Here is a 22,858-nt window from a genome sequence, read left to right as displayed (position 1 = left end):
TTAGTGTTAATCGAACGAAATTGCTGCAGCTGGGCCACATCAGTCCATTTTTGCAAATTAATAGAAACGTAGGGATGGAGAGGTTTGGCACAGGGGACCCAAATGGGGCCGTTTTGTGTGTGTCCAGCCAAGGGAGCTTTCCCAGAGATGTGACATACACACACGCTGCATTCCCAAGCACCGCAGATCACATACGGTATAACTGCAAGTCTTTCAACCTCCCTAATGAATCCTGTTAACTGGATCATTAACAATGATCAGCTATGCAAACGGCAAAAGAGGTAACCAGTTATTAACAGAGGACTCTTTTATTGTTTCTAAAAATATGCCTGTGCAGCTAGGTGTTTTCTTGTTCTCTATGCACACATTAAAGAGAAACTGCAGAGCAATAAACGTTAGTATTTAAAAACACCCAACTTAAGAAGGGCACATTCACTATAACTTTCCTCTTTATGGAGGAATAACAAAGAATCCCTAAGCTTCTATGGTTCTACAGAGACTATAAAACGACTGTGAGTTTAACTGAATCTTTCCTGGTTTTCAAGGTATAAGATTAGTGTATATCAAGGGAGTATGCTTTGTTAATACTTGAGGTTCAGTCCAGCTGCATTTTTCCTGGATTTTATGGCATCTGTTTTTGTCACTTTCAACAGTTAGGTAAGGCACCAAGATAAGAAACATAGCCAAAATTAAAGTCGGTGAAGATGCGAGAGATTGGGCTTACAGTTTCCCGTTACAGGCTTTGTAGGACTGGAAACTCAGGCAGCCAGAAACATGCGGCCCTAGTGCAGTAAGTGACATCTTTCCTTGTTAATTATTCATATGTAATAACAGATCTACTGCTAAGTAAATACATTTAATGAAGAGAGCCAGCTTACAGTAGCAAAGAGCAGTTTGGGGTACAAAAGCAGCATGTGTAATAGACTGGGTTTGTCTCCTTCAGATTTCTGACAGACAGCTTGGAAGCGTGAAAGAAAACACTAAGCCCTCCGACATGCTCTTGCCCTCTTTTACCTTCTAATAACAACAAGGGCTGGGATGCTGAGCAGTTGCTAAGTATTGAATGTTTAAGTATTGTTACACACACTATAGATTGTTTTCTCCCTGACCTGTGCAGCATGAATCTGAAATCATTCCTCAAACCAAAAGCCTTACCAGTGACTGGGGATGGCATCACCACTAACATGGTAACTTCTCCTTATCCCAGCAATCCTGTGCTTCTGACCTCTGGGCCCAGTGTTCTTCCCAAACACTCTTACAGTGATTTTTATATAGAAATGTATCTTTACCTTCTTTCAGTTGTAAAGCTCCTAGGAGTTTTACTGTCTCTCAGGGAAGGAGAAAGGATAGACTTCTCATGCTCTCAGCCTCACCTGTTTCGACTGTGTTTAGTTTTCCACATCCCTGCTTCACAAGCCTGTGCTTTTTTACCTGCAGTTACCAAATAATATGAACTAGTGTCTCCTTCCTGGAAAAGGAAGATTTCCTTCAGTACCATCCAGTACAAATTCCTCTGAGTTTGTTGCATGTGATTGATTTGTGCATTCTCAAGTATCTTGCAAATCCCTAAATGGACATGCAATAGTTTCTGGTTTCCACTTTCCAAAACAACATAAATCACGGACTCCTGTCTTCAGCACGCCTTGGTCGAGCAGCAGTTAGGACTCAGAAGGTGAGACTAGAGGTATGCACACATGGTCACGTTCATCTGCTGCAGTTTCATTTTCTCATGGCTTCCCATGTGAAACGTAATGACTTCCACTTTGCAACTACACGTGTTTTACTCCAGCTTAGCACTGTTCACTCAAGAAATTCAAAGCACTTTCTCAAAATAACATTAAGTAACCTCTGGGCAGCCTCCCTGTGCATTAGAGTAAACTAATGTCTGTGGTGGAAACGGGAGGCAGGAGTCCTCCCTTGGTCCCTGCTCCAACCAATAGGCAGAAAAAGAACAGAAATACCTGGAGTCCTGCCAGAAACACATTCTTCCTTTTAACACCTGGCATCACCTCCAATATAATTGTGGAATTAAAATGGATTATATTTTTATGCAGATCTTGTAAAAGCAGCCTAGCTTTCAGTCTTTTCTAAGCCAGCTGATAATGATGGTACCTGCATGTAAGTGGTAGCAACACACCTTACACTCCCAACACAGATCCCCAGGAACTGGAGCTGTTTTGTGGGGAGAAAGTACTTCTACAAATAGCTGCCAATGTCTTTTCTGAGACTCTTCTTTTGTGCCAGAATAGCCAGAAGGGACTCTGGAGAATCCTGTCAGTGCCAGTGGGTGTTGGTGTGCACAAGCTATAACCTCTGGGACAAAACAGAAAGACAGAAAAAGAGAGTATGAACAGAAAACATGACTAGGAACTGCCTGCACTTGGGGAGCTAAAGAGTAAAGAATCACAGAAAAGAGCATTGTATAGCTTTTATATTAATCTAAAATGGATTCCTGAATTCCGTAGGCACAATAGGGGTAGAACTGGAAAAGACATAAAGATAAATGAAGGCCACAAATGGCCTTCATTACGTTAAAAACCCTTTCAGAGTGTGTGTGGTTAGGCTTATTTCTGTAACATGAATGACACTGGCTGCAGTGTAACTTCCGCTGTCATTTAGCATTTTGGGTGTGGGTGAAATGTTAGGAGTCAATGCCAATGTATATAAAAAGGAGAAAGTCTGGGTCTGTATTAATTAGAGTTGACTGAAAGAGATGGTAGGAACATCCATGATTGATTTCTTTAAGCATAATATCAGCTCCAAAAGGCATCAGCAGCTGGCCAGGGCAGCAGCCCGTTCCAAGAATCCTCTTACGAACCCTGCCCAGATGAAAGTGAGCACTGCAGACAGTGCTGGAGGGGAAGAGCCTCCTTTCAAAGAGCAGTGCAAGCTCATGGGTGTGAAACATCTTATCTCCTGAGTCCATGGGTAGCTCACGCTTGTCTGCCGGCTTCTCCAGAAACAGTCAGATCATACAGTAACAAAAATGGATATAAAAGCTTTTGAGCTACTTCTAAGGGATCTGTGCATGTGAACTAATAAAGGCAAGTCTATGGTCAGCAGGGTTAAATCCACTAGACAACAGTCCGCAACTCCAGTAGAAAGCGTTTAGGGGATCTACAGATTGAAAAGGCTGAAACTGCCTGTCTAGAATAATTACGAAAGCAATGATAAATAAAGTGTTCTTCTGCCTCAAAAAGTTTCATACAGACATTAACAAATTCTCAGAACCTCTGGGTGCAAGAGATGAGAAGTCTCTGGGGACTTGGTCTGGGCAATGCTATCTGTTTACCCTCTTGTCTGTCTGTGGGTGACAGACCTGGCCTTTCAGAAATTGTTTTTCCCTACATTCCCAGAATCCTTACCCAGACTAGCTTGGCATCAGCTGCTTGCTCAATCACAGCCTGCGAAGCCATATTACAGAGTATCTCTTTTGTTAGTCTTCATTTCCAGAAGACAGACAGCAAAAAATGAGTGATCAAACATGTGGAAATTATGTGAGAAGGCAAATGAAATAATTGGTGGCCAAGCAATTTCTGTAGGCTGGAGGCTGTAATCAGAAGAAAACAGTTGAAACCTGTCCACGTTGATCTCACATCTGCACTTCCCACGTGCCAGGGTTAAGCAGATGGACCACGTCACTGTATGTGATGTTAGCTAGGCAAAAACCTGGTTTGAACAATATTTTGAAGGTATGACATGCTAACGTGGAGCTACCAGAGCTGTTGGGTAGCTCCAGAGGCACAATGACGGTCTGGGCCAGAGGCATTCGGCCAAACAGGGTATACCACAGCTGCCAGATTTATCCTGTAAATTCACCAAGAGCAGAGTTGACAAGAACATAAATATGCCTCCTGGACTCATTTCTTCCCTTAGGCGTTAAGGAGAGCCAGTGAGATCTATCAGATCTATACATGGAGAGCCACTGGGAGAATTTGGGTTTTTAGCTCTGTGTAGGGAAGAAATTATCTCTAGCTGTCTAGTAAAGGTTTCAGCCAACACAAATAATACATGGATCAGAGCTCCTTATCATTGTTACTCTTTACTGGACCAACATGCTCATGGAAAACCAAACCCCTTTCCTAGGAACACTTTAAATTACCAAAGCGTGAGTGTCTTCTCACTGTTTTTGAATAGTAACCAAGGAACATTAAATTACACAGTAATTACTGTCCAGTGGATGGACAGTAGTTTTGTGTCAGTGCAAGAAAAATACGTAGTTATTTCTGTGTTTGCAGTGCTGCAAATTCATTGTGGCTTCCTAACACTAATTGCCCAGTAATCTGTATGCACCGGGGAAAAGTAATTGCTGATATTTATCAATTAAACCAGGTCACCATAGAATTGCATAACACTTTCCAAATATTTGTGTCTTGTTTTAGCTGTTGCATTTTTTTTTTCCATAGGCACTGGGCTAAACTATGCAGTGGATAGAATAAGTTTCTCTCTTTAATGAAAAGCTTAATTACTTCTTTTTTTTCTAGAGGTTGTTGCAAAAATTTAACTTCCTGTTAAGTGCTGGATTTTACAATCTAATAAATTGATATAGTAGCATGTAAACAAGCTGTGTAAATACATATGCAGAGCCATGCCTTTTACAGGGATTTTTCTTAACAAAAGAAGAACTTCCACAGAAGTGGTATTTTCAGGAAATAATTATAATTTGCACAGTGTTGTGCATTAGCATGCTAGATGATATTGCAAGGTCTGAATTTACTATCAGCAGGTTGCGTATTTTAAGTACTATGCTTTGCTCAAAACAAAACCCCCAAAATATTTACTGACCTTTGTTGCTACAAAAATCCAGTTGTTAGGCCAGAAAGAACTGCTAACATCATATTAATCTGATCAGAAATCCATTAAATGCCCAGTACATCTTTTTATCTAGTCCTTGAAAAGAAAAAATGTCAAATTGATAAATGCCATTCATGGCCGTGATCCAGCACAACTCTATTTTTACCAGGCTGAATGGTGAGAAGAAACACCTGTTTAATTAGTATAAAAGGTTAGGAGGGAGAGTACAATCGCAGCAGAAGGGGTAGTAACACAAATTTCTATCTATGAGGCCTGTCAGTATTTGCTGCTTCAGTGGAAATAATTTTTGAGGCTGGGTTCTCTCTCCCTCAACGCGGAAAACTTGCATGCTGGAAGTAATTCATTTGGCGTGTCCGCTCACTGCCATGTGTGGCTGGAGTCGATTCCCATGACAAAACCTGGGCACAACTCTGTAACAGTGAGAGTCTTATCTTGACTGCATGTCATTCCACGTAAAGAGTGAAAGCTCCCTATAAAACAGTCAAAAATGCAACCAAACGCAGCTGAAGATTCAGCCTTTTCTATAACTGCCATTTCACATCTGATGCTTTTTTAACTACAGATAGTAATATACGACGACTGATGCAACTCAATACTTACACCCATTCATGGCCCAAAGCCAAAACTACCTTCAGTAAAAGAACGTAAAAATTATTCTGTAACACCCCAAATGCTGAAAGACTAACTTTGGACATAGCTTACAAAATAAGAAATGTTAGCAAAATGAGACATGGATATTGATTACAATTATAAATTATTACAGTTAATTGCAAATATACATTATTAGTTTCTCTGCTGCTCCCCAGAAGGTCAGCTTTCTTACTGAACATTTGCAGGAAAGTTTACCACACCAAGCACGTGGAGCCTTTGAAGATGCCTTCCTAGCAGCAGAACGAGGGGATAAATGCTTCATTAGCAGTGTATTTACTGTAAAAAGCATCACTGCTATTTGGTGCAGCCATCTTTCTCCCGGTGACTTTTCAAACAAATTACTGATAACTCACCTAATGTTATGACAGAGTCAAACTTGATTCTTCACTTTCCACATCACTTTAAGCATCCTAGCTAAAGCCTGTAATGAACTAAAGACCGTCTCTCCACTTATGGAAGTGAAAACATGAGCGCTCAGAGTCCAGCTGCTTCGCTGCTGTCTTCATAACCATGGCAGCTTCCTGTGTGTCAAAAATATGCCCTCTTTATTCCCTCTTTATAGTGATTTGCCAGTCCTAAGATACTCTTAAAACACATTTTTATTCACTGTGGATCAAGAATCTAATATTTATTCCTTTGCTTCTCTTTAATTAGAATGAGAACAGACCACGATCCATGTAGCCCCTTCTGCCTACAGGGGTAGTAATGTATCATACCAGAGACTCTGAGCAGCCTTAAAGGCAATGTATGGGAGCGTGCGAATGATGTTTGTGGTTTGCTATATTTAGTTTTTTAAGCAAAGATACTGCAGACTCGGACAAAATTATTTGAAGTATGGGATTAAGCAGAGCTCCAATCAACTCACTCGCAGGACAAGACAAAAAGGACTTGAAAGTCTGGAAAGCGAGGTGTAGTATTATAACCTTGGAAAGCAGAAATGCAGATGGCTGGTGACTGCGTAACTGTATGCACCAAACAGTGGATGCACAAGCATTTCACACCCATCCAAACCCTGGCTGCTGATGTGAATTGGACGTGTTGCACATATATTTCACCTGTAGCCTTTTCAAATGCAGGTCAAAGCGATCTCAGAAATGCATAGGCCATTCATTTTACAGATCATTATTTTAGCTATGAATAAATGAATTGCTGCCAGGAATGGTTTAAATCCTCCTTATTCAGAAGGGATAAATTCCTGCAGAGGTAGGAAAAAACTCCCCTGAAGCATTCAACTGGTTGAAGGATTCACACTGTAGAAGCTGTGGACAGTCAAATGGAGTAAGGTTTGCCAGTGAGAAGTGTTTGCCAGTGTCAGTATGAAGAATGCACGTAAGCAGGAGGATATAAACTGTGTGGCAGGAAGATGATCTACCCTTCATTAAAGTAAACTGAGCCTATTGCCAGCAGTTCATGATGTGTCCTGGAGAAGAACCAGGGTTAAAATGATGGAAAGAACAGAAAATGGAAAAAAAAATCCTTAAAATGTCTGGGTTTATCTCTTCACACTATATTTGACGTTATGACCCTTCCTAATGGTAACTTATATCAAATTTCATTTTAAAAAACGGCAGCAGAGTTATGTAATTAGTCCTGGCTTTCTGAAGTAAAAAAAACCAAACCACTAAACCCATAATTCACCTACTTTCAATTAAAATCTTTCCTTCCAAGCATTATTAAGTCACTGTGAAGACCATAAGCATGTACACATGGAACTTCTTTTAGTCACCTGGATGTCTTTGCTATCATCATGCCCAAGTATGAAGCCTGATTCTTATTTTGATTTGTGTTTTTTTTTCTCCTTTTCCTTTAGATGAAGATTATTATTACAAGTGCCTAAGCTTTACTCTTTACCTTCCAACAGAAAAAAAATAACAAACAGTTATAGGAAAGTGCTCTAAATATGGGGTTTTTTTTAACAGCTAGGAAGAAAAGATAGTTTGGAAACCAAAACATCCTGGAGGCACTTTCTCCATCCATAGTATATTTGATAAATTGACTTTTGCTTCCAGGGCAGGCATTCAGCTTCTTCATTAGTATAATGTTCCTTAGTCTTCTCTTCCCAAACTTAGATAATTTGAATGCAAAATAAGTTTTATGAAATGTAGCTATTAATAGTGTCAATAAATTTTAAGTTGTGATTATATATTACTTCCAGTAATGCTATCCCTCTCTACTGTAGATCAAAATATATTTATTCAGCATTCTTAAAATCAAATATCTTTTATCTTTGCTTGACAGAACAATCCAGCATGCTGTTGAGTACCAAGGTGACTTGAAAGTTTTTCTAATGTGTAATCCCCTTTTATATTCTGTATTATGTATGAACTCAAAGACAAAATATCTGCATTATCTTAAATAAACTAGGTAAAATGTATTTCAAAAAGTTTCTTGAGTCAAAAAGTAGCAAATCATTGTATGTATTTTCCATATTTGTATAGGTTTCATTATACTCTCATTCTAAGTTATTCTTAAGTCTCTTTCATATTTAAAAAATGAACTACACACCTATCATGCAAAATGTAAAGAAGTATGTTCAACTAGTTCAAATTAGATATACAGTAAAAATACACTTCCAAAGAAATATCATTTCCATTTTTGTTCATGTTTTTAACAGAATTTCAGACTAATACATCAAATGTGGAACTGTACAAGTATGTGAAGAAACATTAGGATTGCAGTAGTAAAAAAATGTACAGCATTCAAAACCAACAAGCTCTAAACAACCAAACAATACCACAGGATTGAAACAATCATGGGGACAACATAGGTCATTGGAGCCAGTGAGTGAATCCTAATGCACCTACATAAAGACCCTACATAGAATATTGTCTCTTATTTATATGCAAAATCCCTGATTCGATTAAACCAGACAATTTCTCTAATTGTCTCTTATAGGTTTTAGATAAGATTAACACGAGAGTATTCCCCTTCATAAATGTTAGTTATTTGGAAAGGCAATATTGAAAATTGATTTGAAAGGTATTTCCATCCATGTGGATTCAGGTAGTTAAAATACAAGATCACAAATAATAGCACTGCAACTTTAAAGAACCATTTGAATTGTTATCCGCTACATTTTCTGTAACACTTAAGAATTCAGGATTCAGTGTTTTAAAACTGTTTACAGGTTAATACACAGGGTTTTTAATTATGGGCTGTATCCATGTAACCGTGGACCAACATTGCCTTTTAAATCAAGAAAAGATCTAGCTAAGCATGTCAAAAAAAAAAAATCTCCAAGGTAATTGACAATGAACAAAACATTACATACAGCAGAATCTCTGTGTCTGAATATCTTTGAAAGGCGGATATGTACTCTTTCACAGTCCACTAACCAGCACAATTTCCTTATTAGACATTTATATTATGAGGAAAAAATGCCTTGGACAAACCTGTAACAGTTATTAATTCAAACCAAATTATGTTTTTTAATGTTTCATCATTGTGCATAAACTTAATGAAATACACTAGCTTATTGGTCTTAGTGACTAGAACGTAATCGCTTTCACAGATCTTAGCTAGTTATAATTTTTTTTAGGACTATCTTGCTTTTCAGGTAACTCACCTGTGGGGTTTTTTAAGCTGAAGTGTAAAAAAGGTTAATAAATGACCTAATTATGTCAGCATTTCTATCCCACAGTCCTCATGCTCTGAGATCTCTCACTGATCTCGATAGGAATTTGGCTTGTACAAGAATGGCAAATTTTCAGCTGAGAAAGCTGAATAAATGTAGCACTTTTAAAACCAAAACATTGTTACCAAAGAGTCTGGCCTACTAAATCATCTTCAGCGCACTGAAAAGGGCAAAGAACACGAATCTCGGCACCTATCTTGCTGTTTATTTGGAATAATCTATGAGCAATTTTGATCCAATGGGAACGACGGATTAGTTTTAGAGAGCTAGCCACATACAACTTAATGTTTGACTGAAATAAACTGATTGTAACAGGTTTGAAAAGGAACAACCATATGCATCTTATGTACCACTCAAAATCTATAAAACTACTGGGCAAACAGCATAGTGTATACTTGTTCTTATACATATTTAAACTTTGCTGAGGTATTTCTTTAATTACAGAAAAGCATCTTTAAAAACAACAGGAAAAAAACTCAAAATATGAGTTAAATTCTGCACAGATTTTTTAGGGAGAAGGAATTCAATTGTATTGAAAGGTCCATAACTGTTAAAGGAATAACCACTCTTATTAGTATCAATAATATCATATTCTTCCTTGGCTTTTTATTCCTTCAAAGCATTACAAAAAATGTAAGGCTGTGACTTTATAAAACATAATTTTGCCTCGACTTTGCCCACCAGTGTTGTAAAATAACCTGAAATACTTCTGCCTTTTTCCTGGGGAAAACCTTACCCAGTGCCCTCCTCTGTAATGGACTGATTGTGTTGGATATCCCGCTTGCGTCCTCCATGAAATGGGACAAGCCATCTCTTGCACAAAAGCAAGATTGTTTTCATAAATGCTAGCTGAAGGCAAGTTTCTTTCACACAGCAAAATTAAGTATAGTTTTTCTGTTTGAATTTTAACATTATCTGATAACTTCTACCTGCACCTAACAGTTATTTATTTCTCTACAATGAAGATAGCTAGACTGTTGTACAAGCTGGATTTCTCACCCATATATACTTCAGGAACAGGAGGAATGTATACATCATATTTAGAGTTTATCCTAGGCAGATACTGTGTTTGAAGTACAGTTTTCTAATCCTTTTAAATCCAATCAGCCTATCTTGATTGTGACACTAGTGTTAAATGTAACTGCAGCCATTACCAAGTAGTTTCCATAAGTGGTTTTATTACTGGTTAGATTTTACAAATTCTGGTATTCGAACAGACTTCGACCTTAAAATTCTAAAACAACAAAGCAACCAATGAAAGGCTTAGGACTATTCAAAGTAACAAACTCTTAACATTTTTGCCCTGGTCATAAATATACAGAGAGAAAAAGAGAGAAGTGGACATGGAATCCAAAGAATGTAGATAAAACAGTATATAAGGCACATGGCAGTCTTTGAAAATACAGAAGCTTTAGCCAACTTAAATTAATTGCTGTTTCCCTTGCTCAGTCCACAAAACTGTACAGTTACACAAATGTTGTGTTGCAATAGATCTTCCAAGTTATTCTTCAGTCCATACTCCGTAATACCAGAACACTACATTTCCTTCTGTTTTTAGGAGAGATCCTAATCGTGGTTAGTCAGTTGCTCAAAGCCTCTATTAAAATACACTTGGAATTTCAGCTAAGAATAATTTCTTTTTTAAAGAAATTATTAAGAAAGAGTCATCAGAAAAGGTTTGTAAGAGTTGTCTGTGAAGGACTTCGAGATTCATGAACCTCAAGACTTCCGGGCACTGATGTCAAGACAGATGTCACAGTAGGCATAGTAGGATTAGTCAAGTCCGTTAAAGTAGTGGGAGTGCTGGATGGACTCATGGAGGCATTGGATATTTCTGAGGCAGGACCTGATGGGGTCCCTGCTTGGAGTGTTGAGTCTGAAGTCTTATCCACCCCTGTGTTTTCTTGACGTAAGAGGTTCCGTCTGAATTTGGCTCGAGCATTTTGAAACCAAACCTGAAATAGTTTAATATAACAGGGTAGCATTTAAAGAGCTGCAGTGTTTAAAAAAGCAAAAGCATATTCACAAATTCACCAACACTTGAATTGGGAAGATGTTTTTACTGGTAACATGTTAGAAAAGTAGCCCCAGTGATGAGAAATGTCCTCTGCATGCCTGTAAAGCATTCCTCTTTCCCTCTCCTGCAATCCTGTATAAACAGTCTGCCTGGGACAGGAGTGGACTAAGGATGGAGGACGGGAGTCTTTCTGTGCAGGCTATGTATAAAGATGCTTAGAAATTTGGCAGCCTGCATGAATCCTTGATTGCCCTCAATCCCAGAAGTATTTGTCTGGATGAGGCAGACATCAAGCATCTGATGAATATAAAATAACGAGTTTCGGCACCCTCGTATCTCAAGTCCATCTCCCATCGTAAGCAGCAGGTGACACAGACCACAGCACCCTGCCTCTCTGTGGGCCCTGAGAGCTCTCCCAGGAACTTTCTCATGTCTTGGTGTCTGCAATGCTCTCACTTTTCTAAAAGGACTGTCCCTCTTCTTTACTCTTCTCTTACTCTTCTTTCTCAAATACTTCAGCTCCCTTTGCCTATGACAGTCTCCTTTTTCAAATGTTTTCAGTACTGAAATGATGTCGAGAAAAGAGGCTTGAATGGTGTTAAAGACCCACATTGCATTAAAAACTGTCATTTCAGTAGAAATTATATCTACATACAGAAATTTTTCCAAGATTGCTACTTCTTGTGTTATCTGATTATTATCTATGAGTGAAGGACAAAAGCTATGACTTCATCTTTCTCAGTTAAATTTCAGTGTTTAGGTTCAAGTTAATAATGCTTTCCACTGTCTGCTGGATTTGTTTAAAGATAAAATATTTTTGTGACCTATTTGAAAATAGATAAATAAAATGCATTTGTGAAACTTGCATGAAACCTAGGTACAGCATATTACTTTGACTAAATTTGAAAATGTCGTTAAATACCCCGTGTTCAACCTGACATATGTTGATACCAAGTGATTTTACTGCTATAAACCAGCTGAAATTTCACTGTGCTTATTTATCAGAAGGCCTTTGTCATTGTTACATTCTTTACAATGGACTCAATCTTGATCCTACTGTCCTCACGTTGACCTGCTACAAGGAATAGGACCAAGTCTTTCCATTCCAGATGCAATGAGCCTCATCATCTTTGTATCTGTCGGAGAAAGGAACCGAGCGAGTGAAAGGATCCTCATAGCCATACAGTACCTCCATCAGATTTCTCCTCTGTGGCCTGTACAGGGAAACTGAGTGCATGGAACTCACGAGGCAACACCAATCTGTACAGAAATTCTGACCTCTACCTCTGAAACAGCATGGCCCCTGCCATAGGATCCGGTTTAAGCCAGACCGCTAACAGAAGAGCGATACGTAAATACGAGCAGTCCTGTAAGGCGTTCTCCTTGCACTCTCAGCTCGCCAGCCGCAGTTAGAACTGATGAACATGTCTCAGCTGTTTTTCCTCTGACTGGTTTTCTTCTCATCTGTGGATGCTCAGCCCCAAATCCACCTATTGAGCACTCTTACTTTTTCTCTGGAAAGCTTTCTCTCCCAGCCAAGGGTCTTTAAGGTGCACACCCTCTGTCTCACACTCTCTCCAGGGGATGCCACGAGGAAGTAATCCTCAGGCACAAATTCTAGCAGTGCCCACAGGATCTGCATTCATGGGCTGTGCATAAATCACATCCCTACAGGTCCCTGTTTCTGAAAGCTCAGTATTTTAAAACAGTTTATGTTGGCATTCCCTTTGTTAAAACACTTGCTTTAAAGGCTATTTGTCTGTTTCATATATGACAAGAAAACAAAAATCTTCTCCTACACTAGCACAGGTAAAAATATACTCATGATTTTATAACATAGCCCATTATAGTGGTAAACCCATTAAAGGCCAGCGATGTGGTCAAAATGAGGCAAACCCAAATGTGGTCTTTTTGCCTTACACTTTCACAACCAGTGTCCTCTCCTATGACTGTTCACTCAGAGCCATGCAAGAAGGGAGGTGTGGAACTGTGTGCGTGGGGTTCTGAGTGAGGTGAGGAGCCTTGTGTGCAGGCGATGCAAGTGAAGCAAACCAGTTTGTTCTGGTCATTCAAGCCGCAAAGTCTCAAGCGCCAACTAGTTAGGAGTGGTAAAAAACAACCATGTGAACATTTATGGGATTTTTTTACCTTTCAGTAAGAGATAATTTGTATTCATCCCACAAAGTAATTTGGGTTTGGGTTTTTTTAATATACCTTCTAGCAATTATAAAAAGGATAACACATATGAAGGTGAAATGGAAGCTTAGAGACTGCCACTGTTGATATGTATGTGCACCATAGTTAAGTAATAATTAAAACAGAACAGAAAAAAACACTAGTCCAGTTGCATATACACATACTTCTGTGTAATTTCACACTTATGTTCATTAAAAATATACATACTTATATATGCAGTAGTCCCAAATATAAGTAACATTCCCATTCCTATTCACAAAACAATTTTCTTGTTTAATTGTGTAAAACTGTAGAAGGCACCATAACTATTTTGTTTAGTTACATTGTTCCTAAACGTCCAACTGCTCCTTAACCTTAACAGGGCGAGAGACTCTACGGTATTTTTTCTGTTTGTGATTTGAAACATGTAGTATGTAAAGAAAAGTGAGCAAGATTATTGGTGTTTTTGTATTCCCCTTTATCCTCCATTAAATATGAAAACCTGTGCTCAGATGCCCTTACCAATGACCATTCAAGCTGCCTTCAGGAGCTGCACATATAACATGGTTCATTCTCTCTTTAATGGTAATTCATGTTAGGCATAGAAAATATTACATAACCTTCTAAGTATTATTAAAAAATAGAGCTTCTATGACTACTTTCACTTCCTTCCTCACTCAGATATTGTCAAGGTTAATCAGCTAATGGTTATAAAGCTCTTTAAAATTGTCCAGTAATAAATATTCATATTATTACTGAAAAGACATCTAAATATTTGTTAATTGAAATTCTGAAAATACCTTGTCTTATGATAGAAAGGAATAACATCATTATTGCAATAGTGATATTCTGGTATGCACTTAAGATATGACAGTGTTCAGCAAAGACTTCATGTTGAAGAGTTGTGAAAGAATTAAAACTATTGTTTTCTGAGTTGTAGGACTGTAGGCCTGCTTCTCTACTGCCCCGTGTCGTTACTTATAGCTGCGCAAAGTAGCGTGTAAGAGCAGGCAAGCCAGGGTTGCCCATGCATAATGGCAGTAGTGCTGTATGCTCACGTTGGCAATTCAGGCCCTGCACCTGTAACGGTATTACAGTAAAGTAAAGAAATAATAACCCTGACATACATAACTGAAAGAATTGTTCCAGAAGGACTTATCTCACATCAATTACACAATCAGGAATCTAGTCTTCAGTACTGAGGAACAAACAAAAATCATTGGGAAGTATTTAGTGTTTTCCTGTCCAACTGTATCATTATAAGGCTGAGCTATTTCAAATCAAAGGGGAAAATATGGACCAAAACTCCCACTGAAAAATAAAAGCAGCTGCGAGACCCACCACTGATGCTACCACATTCTGATTAGTGGGGCTGGATGCCTGTAGCTGGGCAACTCAGCAGCTAGGCAGAATAATATTTACTGCGGTTAAAATACTATACTATCTCTTCAGTGATCTGTGCAGCTAACTCATTGTCTCCATCAAGTACAATAGGAATAAAATAACATCTCCGTATGATAGGGAAGTATTGAAAATATATATGCTCAGTATGGTAAAGGATCTGGATGCTGCGGTGAATGAGATCATCTAATCACTTCCGATAACTTTATTTTCTTGTTTGTAACAAACACCTCCATTGTTGCAACTGTTACATATTAGTTGTATGAATAGCTTCTGCTAGAAACAAATTTTTAAACACAATTTTCCTCATTCACACAGCTACCTGGAGACATTTAGGTTTACTGGATTTTACTAACTAGTAAGCGGAGAAACAAAAATATAAAAGATGTTGCGCCATAAAGCAAACTACATTCACTCATTGCACACACATTCTGATTACTCTGTTGTAATCAGTAAACACACAGTTAAAGGGCAATTATGGGATATTTCATGAATGAGGGCTTGGTAAAGAGTCTGCAGTATGCTAGCCTAAAGCAAATCTTCACTGAAAGGTAGCACAGGGTACCCATGCACGATTGTGAAAATTTTCATGTTTGTTGACTACTGGAAACTGAATTAGCAAAGTCCAAATGCATGCAGTAATCCTCACAGGGTTTTCGCAGCAACTTTAGTGGGAAGTGATTCAAGAAAGAATAAGCAGTGTACAAAACCCACTGAAAAGTAATGCTTTATGTTCCTAAACTGCTTTTGCCATGAATAATCATATTCCAGACTCCTGCGGAAGGAAGAGGTGCATACCTATAGCTAGCAAACCGTATCTTCTTAGGGCTATCTATTTCCACCTTCCTTTTCTAAACTCACAAAAAGAAAGATCAATTCTCAGAAAAGGAACATTTATGCCAGTTAGTTAGCTCACAATTAGGTGGTCACTTTAGCTATGAATGATAGCTTACAATAATGGGTTTGTGTTCCCCAGCTGCAGTACAAGAGGTGTATGAATTAAATTGCAAATATAAAGCTAAACTGGAATGAAAATAAATAAAAATAGGGGTTAAAAATATAAATAGGTTTACTGTGATTCGAATGTGGCTACTTACAGAAAATAGTCTGCATTACAAAGCCACTGAAGGAAATGTAATTCATGAAGCGGTATGTTACATTTCCATGCCATTCCACTTCTGGACATGTGTAGCTGATGACTAATTGTATATAAAGCAAAGACAGAAGTCAGGTCTTCCAAATCTGATATCACAGATCATTAAGAATACGGTCAAATTCTCTGCTCATTTACAAACGAAGTACCCTCATTACATGTTATGTGGGACTGTCTATATAGCAAGGGCACTATGGCTGTTTCCTAAATCACTGGGAACTCTACTACATGTGTTAGGGAAGTACACTAGTTTCAGAACGAGATAATCTTTCTCCTGATCTGCTGCCTTGCATTTTCTATTTAAATGTACTCTATTAATTATATACAAAGATCCACAATCCTTCGTCAGCTGAACTGAGATCTGAACATACAGAAAATACAACAGCTTACAAAGACCCCTAATAACAACATAGGGAATGCGGAGGATTTACTACTGGCAAGCGTGCACGTACACCTGGGAGTCCATGCGCCTTTGGTATGTAAGACAGACTAATACTAATGATGCTTGTTTAGATCAATAGTGTCAGTGAATTACTTCGTGTTCAATAAATGACACAGACAGAATGCCAACCTTTCTGGCTTAAAAGAATTAACAAGTGACACTATCTCAGTAACCAACATCACGAAGAGTTTTCCCCAGCAAAGAGCAACCCTGAAACTCATGTAGGTGAACTTCAGTGTTTGAAAAATTGCCTCTCACAGGTTAGAGATAAACCAATTGGGCACAAAAATTCTAAAATTGAAAAAAACAAGTTTGTTTTTTCATGGCCCAAATTAATTTTCAAACAAAAAGTCCAGGAGCATGGAGTAGAGTGTGCTCGTAACAGACAGGAAAACTCAAGTGATACTGGACAAAGTGTCACTCTGAGTCATTTTCTTGAATTGCCGCTAACAGCATCATCCTCCGGGTACAATCCTCACCACCAACTATCATCTTCCACCACTCTTCGGCTAAAGGAGCCCAGGCATAAAGGAGTATCTAACAGTGAAAGTAAAAGAAGTGAAACACCAATTACCGAAACGATAAAAAAAGTTTAGTGGAATTGTAAGGGTCTGCTACAAAAAAAGAGGAACCACTATGCACCTTGAAACTGCAAGACGTGATATGTTTAAGATGGAAACAAAAGCAATGAAGAAACTGAAAGAGGAACTGAAGTGTAATGAAGATGTGGAGTCCAGTTTTGGAGACAGGGAAATACATTCTGAAAAGGAAGGAAGAAACAGAGATAATAACTAGGAAAAAAGATGGAAGGAAAGACCCATTAGGTGAAAAGGGAAGAGAGAGATGGAACTCAAAGTTCGTGTGGAGTGAGGAGAGAGAACAGAAAGATGATCAAGAGAAAGACACTTTCTAGACACTGATCTCATTTCTTAATGCACTGTGTGAAATTTCTCAGATAATTCAGGTGTGAGTGCACTGTAATGGGCAGAATAGATATTACTGAAGTGTCTAAACTCTGAGGGTAAAATAAAGGAGAATTATCAAAATAAGGATAGACAAGTGCAGTAAATTATTTCACCCATGTGCATGGATAAAGGAGAGCTGCTATGAGAGACACTACGTCAAGTGTTAGGATGTGTGCTAGTTATATCAGAGGAATCTGTTCCACCACCACAAATCAACCTCATAAAAACCAAAAAAAATCCAGCTATGGAGGATGTAGCCAAGAGAAGTAATTACATATGGTTTTTCATTAGTAGTTTTTACTGGGAAGCCTACAAAACCTTTATTCCTTCTTCTGTTAGGTATTAACACTGTAAGGTCCAGAATCTCTCCAGTGAATTCAGTTTTTCTCAATATTTTTTGTCTACTGCCCTCCACTTGCCTATGAATTTGCGAGAGCTATCCACGATGCTTTCCCACGAGACTGTCTCTGAGCCCTACCTGTCTCTATGAAGTTCACAAACCATTTTTTACAATTAAGACCCATTTAAAAATTTCAGGATGCCATGACTCCTATATGCCCAAATTTAGGTATAGTTATTTGGATAAGTGCCCATTAAAACTGACTTCTTGAATCAGAACTATAAATTAAAATGGAGCTGAATCAACTAATATTCTCACCTTTGCTTCCCATAAGAGTTCAAACGGAGAGTATATCCGTGAAGCAAGAAAAATCCAGCTTTCAGAGAAAAAGTACTTTTAAAATGCAGTCTCCTTTCATTCTAAGTTACTAAACTATGAATTAAAAATTAATCTTTGAAAAATTAAATTTATGTCCACTTCAATTATGAAAGAAAAGATATTGTCCTGATAAAATAAATTCAAACTGCTGATTAATTTCTTATAAAGGTAAACATTCACAGTAATTTCTAAATTAAGAGCTCTCTATTTACAGTGAACACACTAACTAAAATAATTCACCTTTTCTTGCAGCAGATTGGAAGCTAAAACATGCACCAGAATTAACTAACTATAGGAAAACAAGCAGGGCCCCAAAGCATCATAACTGTCATTAAAAATTAGAACCCAAGTGATCTGCTTTTGAGAAACTGAAAAGAAATAACTTTTCCCATACTTTCTAGGATTTAATTGAAGCCTCACAGAATGTATGAATGATTAAGAAAAGCTTGAAAATCAGCAAAACCCATGGCATTTTAAATATAAAATTGATATTTTATTTACTTTTCAAGGCAAAAGACTGCTCTTCTTACCTGAAGAACTCTTTTGGTCAGGCCAGTTTTCTGAGCTAGCTGTTTCAAGTCCTTGGCATCAGGATTGTGGTTAATAGCAAAGTATGACTTCATTGTCCGCAACTGGTGGTGTTTGAATGATGTCCTCATACGCTTTGTTTTTTGATTGCTGGGGTATTGCTGGTCTCTATCCAGGTGGTCACCATCGTTTTCATTGCAACTTAAAGCTTAAGGCAACAAGAGGGAAAGGCGTGTAAATCTATTGCTCTGTGACCAACATTGTTTGCAGTTCATCTGAGTGCAGCAATTAAAATAACATACCATGGCATGTATTGTACTGGTACAAATCCTACTTGCCTTCCCCTCCATTTCTGCATCTTCTATTTTTCCCTTACAATAACCAGCCTGCAAGGACCCTCACCTGCCTCTTTATGGCTTTTAAAATGTCAGGTCTGTTTCCTTTTTTCTTCCCTCCATCTCCACACAGCCTTTCCTCCACTTTCTGCTTGTAGGACAGTAGCTGTCCCCAACTCTGTAAAGTGTTTTAATGTACTTTGTATCACTATAAATTGCATTGTAACGTACAAAGAAAGCTGTACAATACAGTCCACTTAAATCTCGATGGAACAGACCAGTTAAAATTATAATTATTTCCGCCATCAAACTAAACCCTGTAGAGTACAAGAGAGACCATTAAATGAAACACCATAAAAGAAATAAAGTTTGTGGGTACCAGACAGCAAATTATGACTATAATTTGACTAGCTAAAGAAATAAAGCTGTTAATACAATGTATCACTGGCATGCCAAATTAAAAATATCTTTTTAATTATTTAAATGTTTATATTTCCTTTTTTTAAAAAGTATTTGCAAATACTAGTTTGAATGATCAATTCTGTTCTATCCTTTTGAAATCACTGAATGACACTGATTGATACATTTGCATAAATCAACCATAAAGCCTGTAAAGGAAGTCTATGAGCAAGGAACATTATAATAATTGTCAAGTAGTATTAAATGTTGAATGCCAAGCAAAATAATCTCATAGACCAAAAGTAGTTTTTCATTTGTTTGTGCATACAGTAAACCATAGAAAAACTCTTAAAATAACATTAAGGACCGAGCTTAAATCCACTAAATCAGGGATATAACTGAAAATTAGCTCTGAGAAACTGTCATTAATTTGCTTTTTCTGTTCCAATATCTACAGCTCCCTTTTAATTTCCTTTAAGTTTTATGTTAAAAGTAATGAAAAATGACTACTATCTCTGTTCTATGTTGCATGCAAACAAATAGAAAAAAAAATATTTTAAAAGGTGAATTATTGGTGAATTTCTTAAACACATAAACAGATTTGTTTTCAATTGTCCATTACTGCTGGTTCATTACAACTGAGTACATCTCATAGACATGTCTTTATAGTTTTACTTTAAATTCATGCTATCCATCAGAGGTTTTCAGCCCTATTGAAAACATACAAACCCTGAAAGGCGTACATTAAAAACAGTTTTAAAAAATATACATAAAATGCATGTACTCATAAGTCAAAACGCATACAGATTCTATAAAGAGCAGTTTTGCAGCATGTACAGTAGCTGCTTTGCAAACTTTAGGTTTTCAAAACCTTCTAAAAAGATAATGGCACAATATAGAGCAAGGCCTGCAAAAATTCAGTTTTAAGACCAAAAGCATGTTTGTTTAATAGATATGTAGAAAGTGTCTGAAGCCCCAAACTTTTCTGTGTGTTTCTGTACTCCTATAATTTAAAAAACAGCTTAAAAAAATTGTATTGTATATATAAATGTGTGTGTATGTATGCGTGTGCGCATGCATGTGCGTACATTTGTATAAATCCTTTCCAGACCTAAGTATCTTGTGCCAAATTCTAGCAATAAGAAGCATTTCTGCTTGTTTTCCTGTGGTGTGGAAAGACTGGAAGCACCTGAATTTAAAAGGCTTTAAAGGAGATAGCATAAATGCAGTATTAATGGAGCTGGATGGAAAGTAGCAAAATCGTTTCTGGTTGAAGAACTGAGATCTAGTTGCCAAACTGGGGTCATCCCACGTGCTCCAGTCTCCTTCGTAGCTACAATTCCTGATGTAAAGAATACTGAAACTATATTGCTGATAGCAAATTCTATTATGGAAATGTCAAACCAAGCAGTGCTTGGTTTTAAAATGTACTCACAGAATTTTAGATGTTAGTAATGGAAAAGACCTCTGTGTGTTATCTTAAATGCTTTCAAACCCTCCCAGAAATAACAAGGCAGAGACATAGGAGGAAATGCATCAAAATCTCTGTCTGAAGGACTGAGATCTGTTCATGTTAATATGCAACAAAACAAACCCTAGGGCTGCAAGTGGTTGGAATATAACTTGTTCCATAGAGAATGAGTTACATTCAGGATCCAAGGAAGTAAAAGTGATTCTAAACCAACCCAGAATGGAATGAGGGTATCAGCTTTTCATCAAGCACTGATAAGACAATGAACAATTTACTCTTTGAATTTCTCATATTTTTACCTCCTCATCTACTAAATAAAAATAGTATTAAAATGACAGTAAATATGTACCATTTGTGACTGGCAAAATACTGTTCTTTTCTAGAAGAAAGTTATAGTACAGACTTTGAAAGTGCACGAGGGTGTCTGCTGTTCGTTATCTTGCGCAAGTGCTTTCGGTACCCCCAGGCATCACCCGATATGACATAAATATTCCTGCTTAGTGCCAACTCCCCTCTCATATTTGGTTTTGGTGCCTGGCACCATCTTCAAAAGCCTATTATATTAGGTCTAATACTGTATGCATCTCTCTCAGAATCTGAAACGTCTATGGACGTTGCAGGCACAGAGATACAGAACGGGCCAAAGGTGTAAGCATGTGGAGGTTTTAAGTGCTGAGGAGTTTCTGCAAAAGGCATCATGGTGTAAGACCAACACTGTAGGTGCTCCTCACGCAACCCTCAGTTTTTCAGGCACTTCTTCCCTGTTCCTTTGTGGTGTCCCCATGTATCTCCCAAAGGAATTGTTGAACTATCCGTATGTAAGATTTCCATTCAATTTCCATTCCAGCATCTAGAGCTCCTGCTGGGAGTTCAGAAATACAATTGGTAAAATTCTGGTCAAATAGAGGAGTCTTAAATTAACTAAAGTTTCATTCCTATTTTGTGATAAAACAAATTCCGAAGTGGTGCCAACTCTCTCTTTTGACCCTAGAACATTTCTAAGGCCCTTGTGCCTTTCCCCAGTCCCCACGTCCAGGCCACTGCCCTCCTGTCCTTCGGCTGGTCTCACCAGTGGCCGGCTCTTACAGCCTCCTCCATTAGCACCATGATACAAATGTCCGCTTGGCCACAAGATAGTGATGTCCACGGAGAGCATCACCAGAACCTAAGATTACAACACTGTATTTTGGTATTGGTGACCAAAATATCCTCAGCAGGATAATGCATAATACCATCTCTAAAAACAGCAACATGAGTGTAAAGCAGGACGTGCTGTTGTTATCTTTGTAACAAATGCTATTTGAAGAAGAAAACTTGGGAGCACTGTTTCGCAGTCAGATCGCCAGATCCCCCCAACATGTCGGGATTCGGGGCAAAACACGCGCTTAGTAGTTAGTAGGTTGCTAAGTACATGGAACATGACGAAGATGGGAAAGAGGAATTTCCTTTGGGGGAACTTTTGTTCTTAGTAGCTTGTGTTTGACATGTTAAATTACCCAAAAAGAAAGCAAACTAATCCTGATTCCGAAAGAACGATGAAACAAGAGACACATTTGGTGCACGCATCAGCTCTCCATATTCAGTGGCTCAGGAACATACTCCCCTTTCCTTCTGTAATAAGAGTTCAAGGGGGTGTTTTAACCTTCTGCTGCCTGGAGAGGGAACTTGTGATTAACCAGGCTAGGCAGGGGTGCAGCCTTAATTGCTGTTTGGCAGGAGTGTGTAAAGGACTTTGTGGGACCCGCATCCTTGAAGGGGACAAAAGTGAGACAGAGCCCTCTGAACGGTACTTGGGACAGGAACAGAGACAGAGTCTTTCTCCCTGGTGGAAGGAGAAGACACTTGGAGAAGGCAGACGCCTGAACTCCTCACCACAACCGGGATTAAAAGGGGTGAAGCTGCGGCACTTGGAGCAGGCAAGGTACCCTCTCTGCTTCCGAAAGGCAGCCTCGAAAGGAGGGTACCTCTGCCCAGCCTTCGGAGCAACAGACACAGAAAGCGCTGCCTCAACCTTGAAATTTCAAGAGCTGTTTCTAGGAAAAGGGAGAGACAGCCCGTTTTAGGGAGCGACCGTCTTCCGGGCTGAGCATCACAAGGCCACGAGAGAGGAGGAGAGCTGGGATTAGAAACCCTCTTTCCCGAACCGGCCTTCCT

General features: G+C 38.4%; 1 protein-coding gene across 6 annotated transcripts in view; it reads right to left on the bottom strand.

Moving 5' to 3' along the window:
* Positions 1-8,052: 8,052 nt before the first annotated feature.
* The window catches only part of LHX2 (LIM homeobox 2), a 35,401-nt gene continuing 20,595 nt past the window's right edge, over positions 8,053-22,858 (bottom strand). For all 6 annotated transcript variants that reach the window (XM_030000830.2, XM_030000834.2, XM_030000828.2 and 3 more), the window contains exons 4-5: positions 18,502-18,707; positions 8,053-11,055 (exon numbers count right to left, since the gene is read on the bottom strand). In XM_030000830.2, the coding sequence (XP_029856690.1) occupies positions 10,768-11,055; positions 18,502-18,707 (494 nt within the window). In that variant the 3' untranslated portion in view covers positions 8,053-10,767. The remainder of the gene's footprint in view (positions 11,056-18,501; positions 18,708-22,858) is intronic.

This window comes from Aquila chrysaetos, chromosome 24 (assembly GCF_900496995.4).
Source record: "Aquila chrysaetos chrysaetos chromosome 24, bAquChr1.4, whole genome shotgun sequence".
NCBI lineage: Eukaryota > Metazoa > Chordata > Aves > Accipitriformes > Accipitridae > Aquila > Aquila chrysaetos.
The sequence above is the reverse complement of the archived record's forward strand: the minus strand, read 5'-3'. Positions and strand labels throughout refer to the sequence as shown.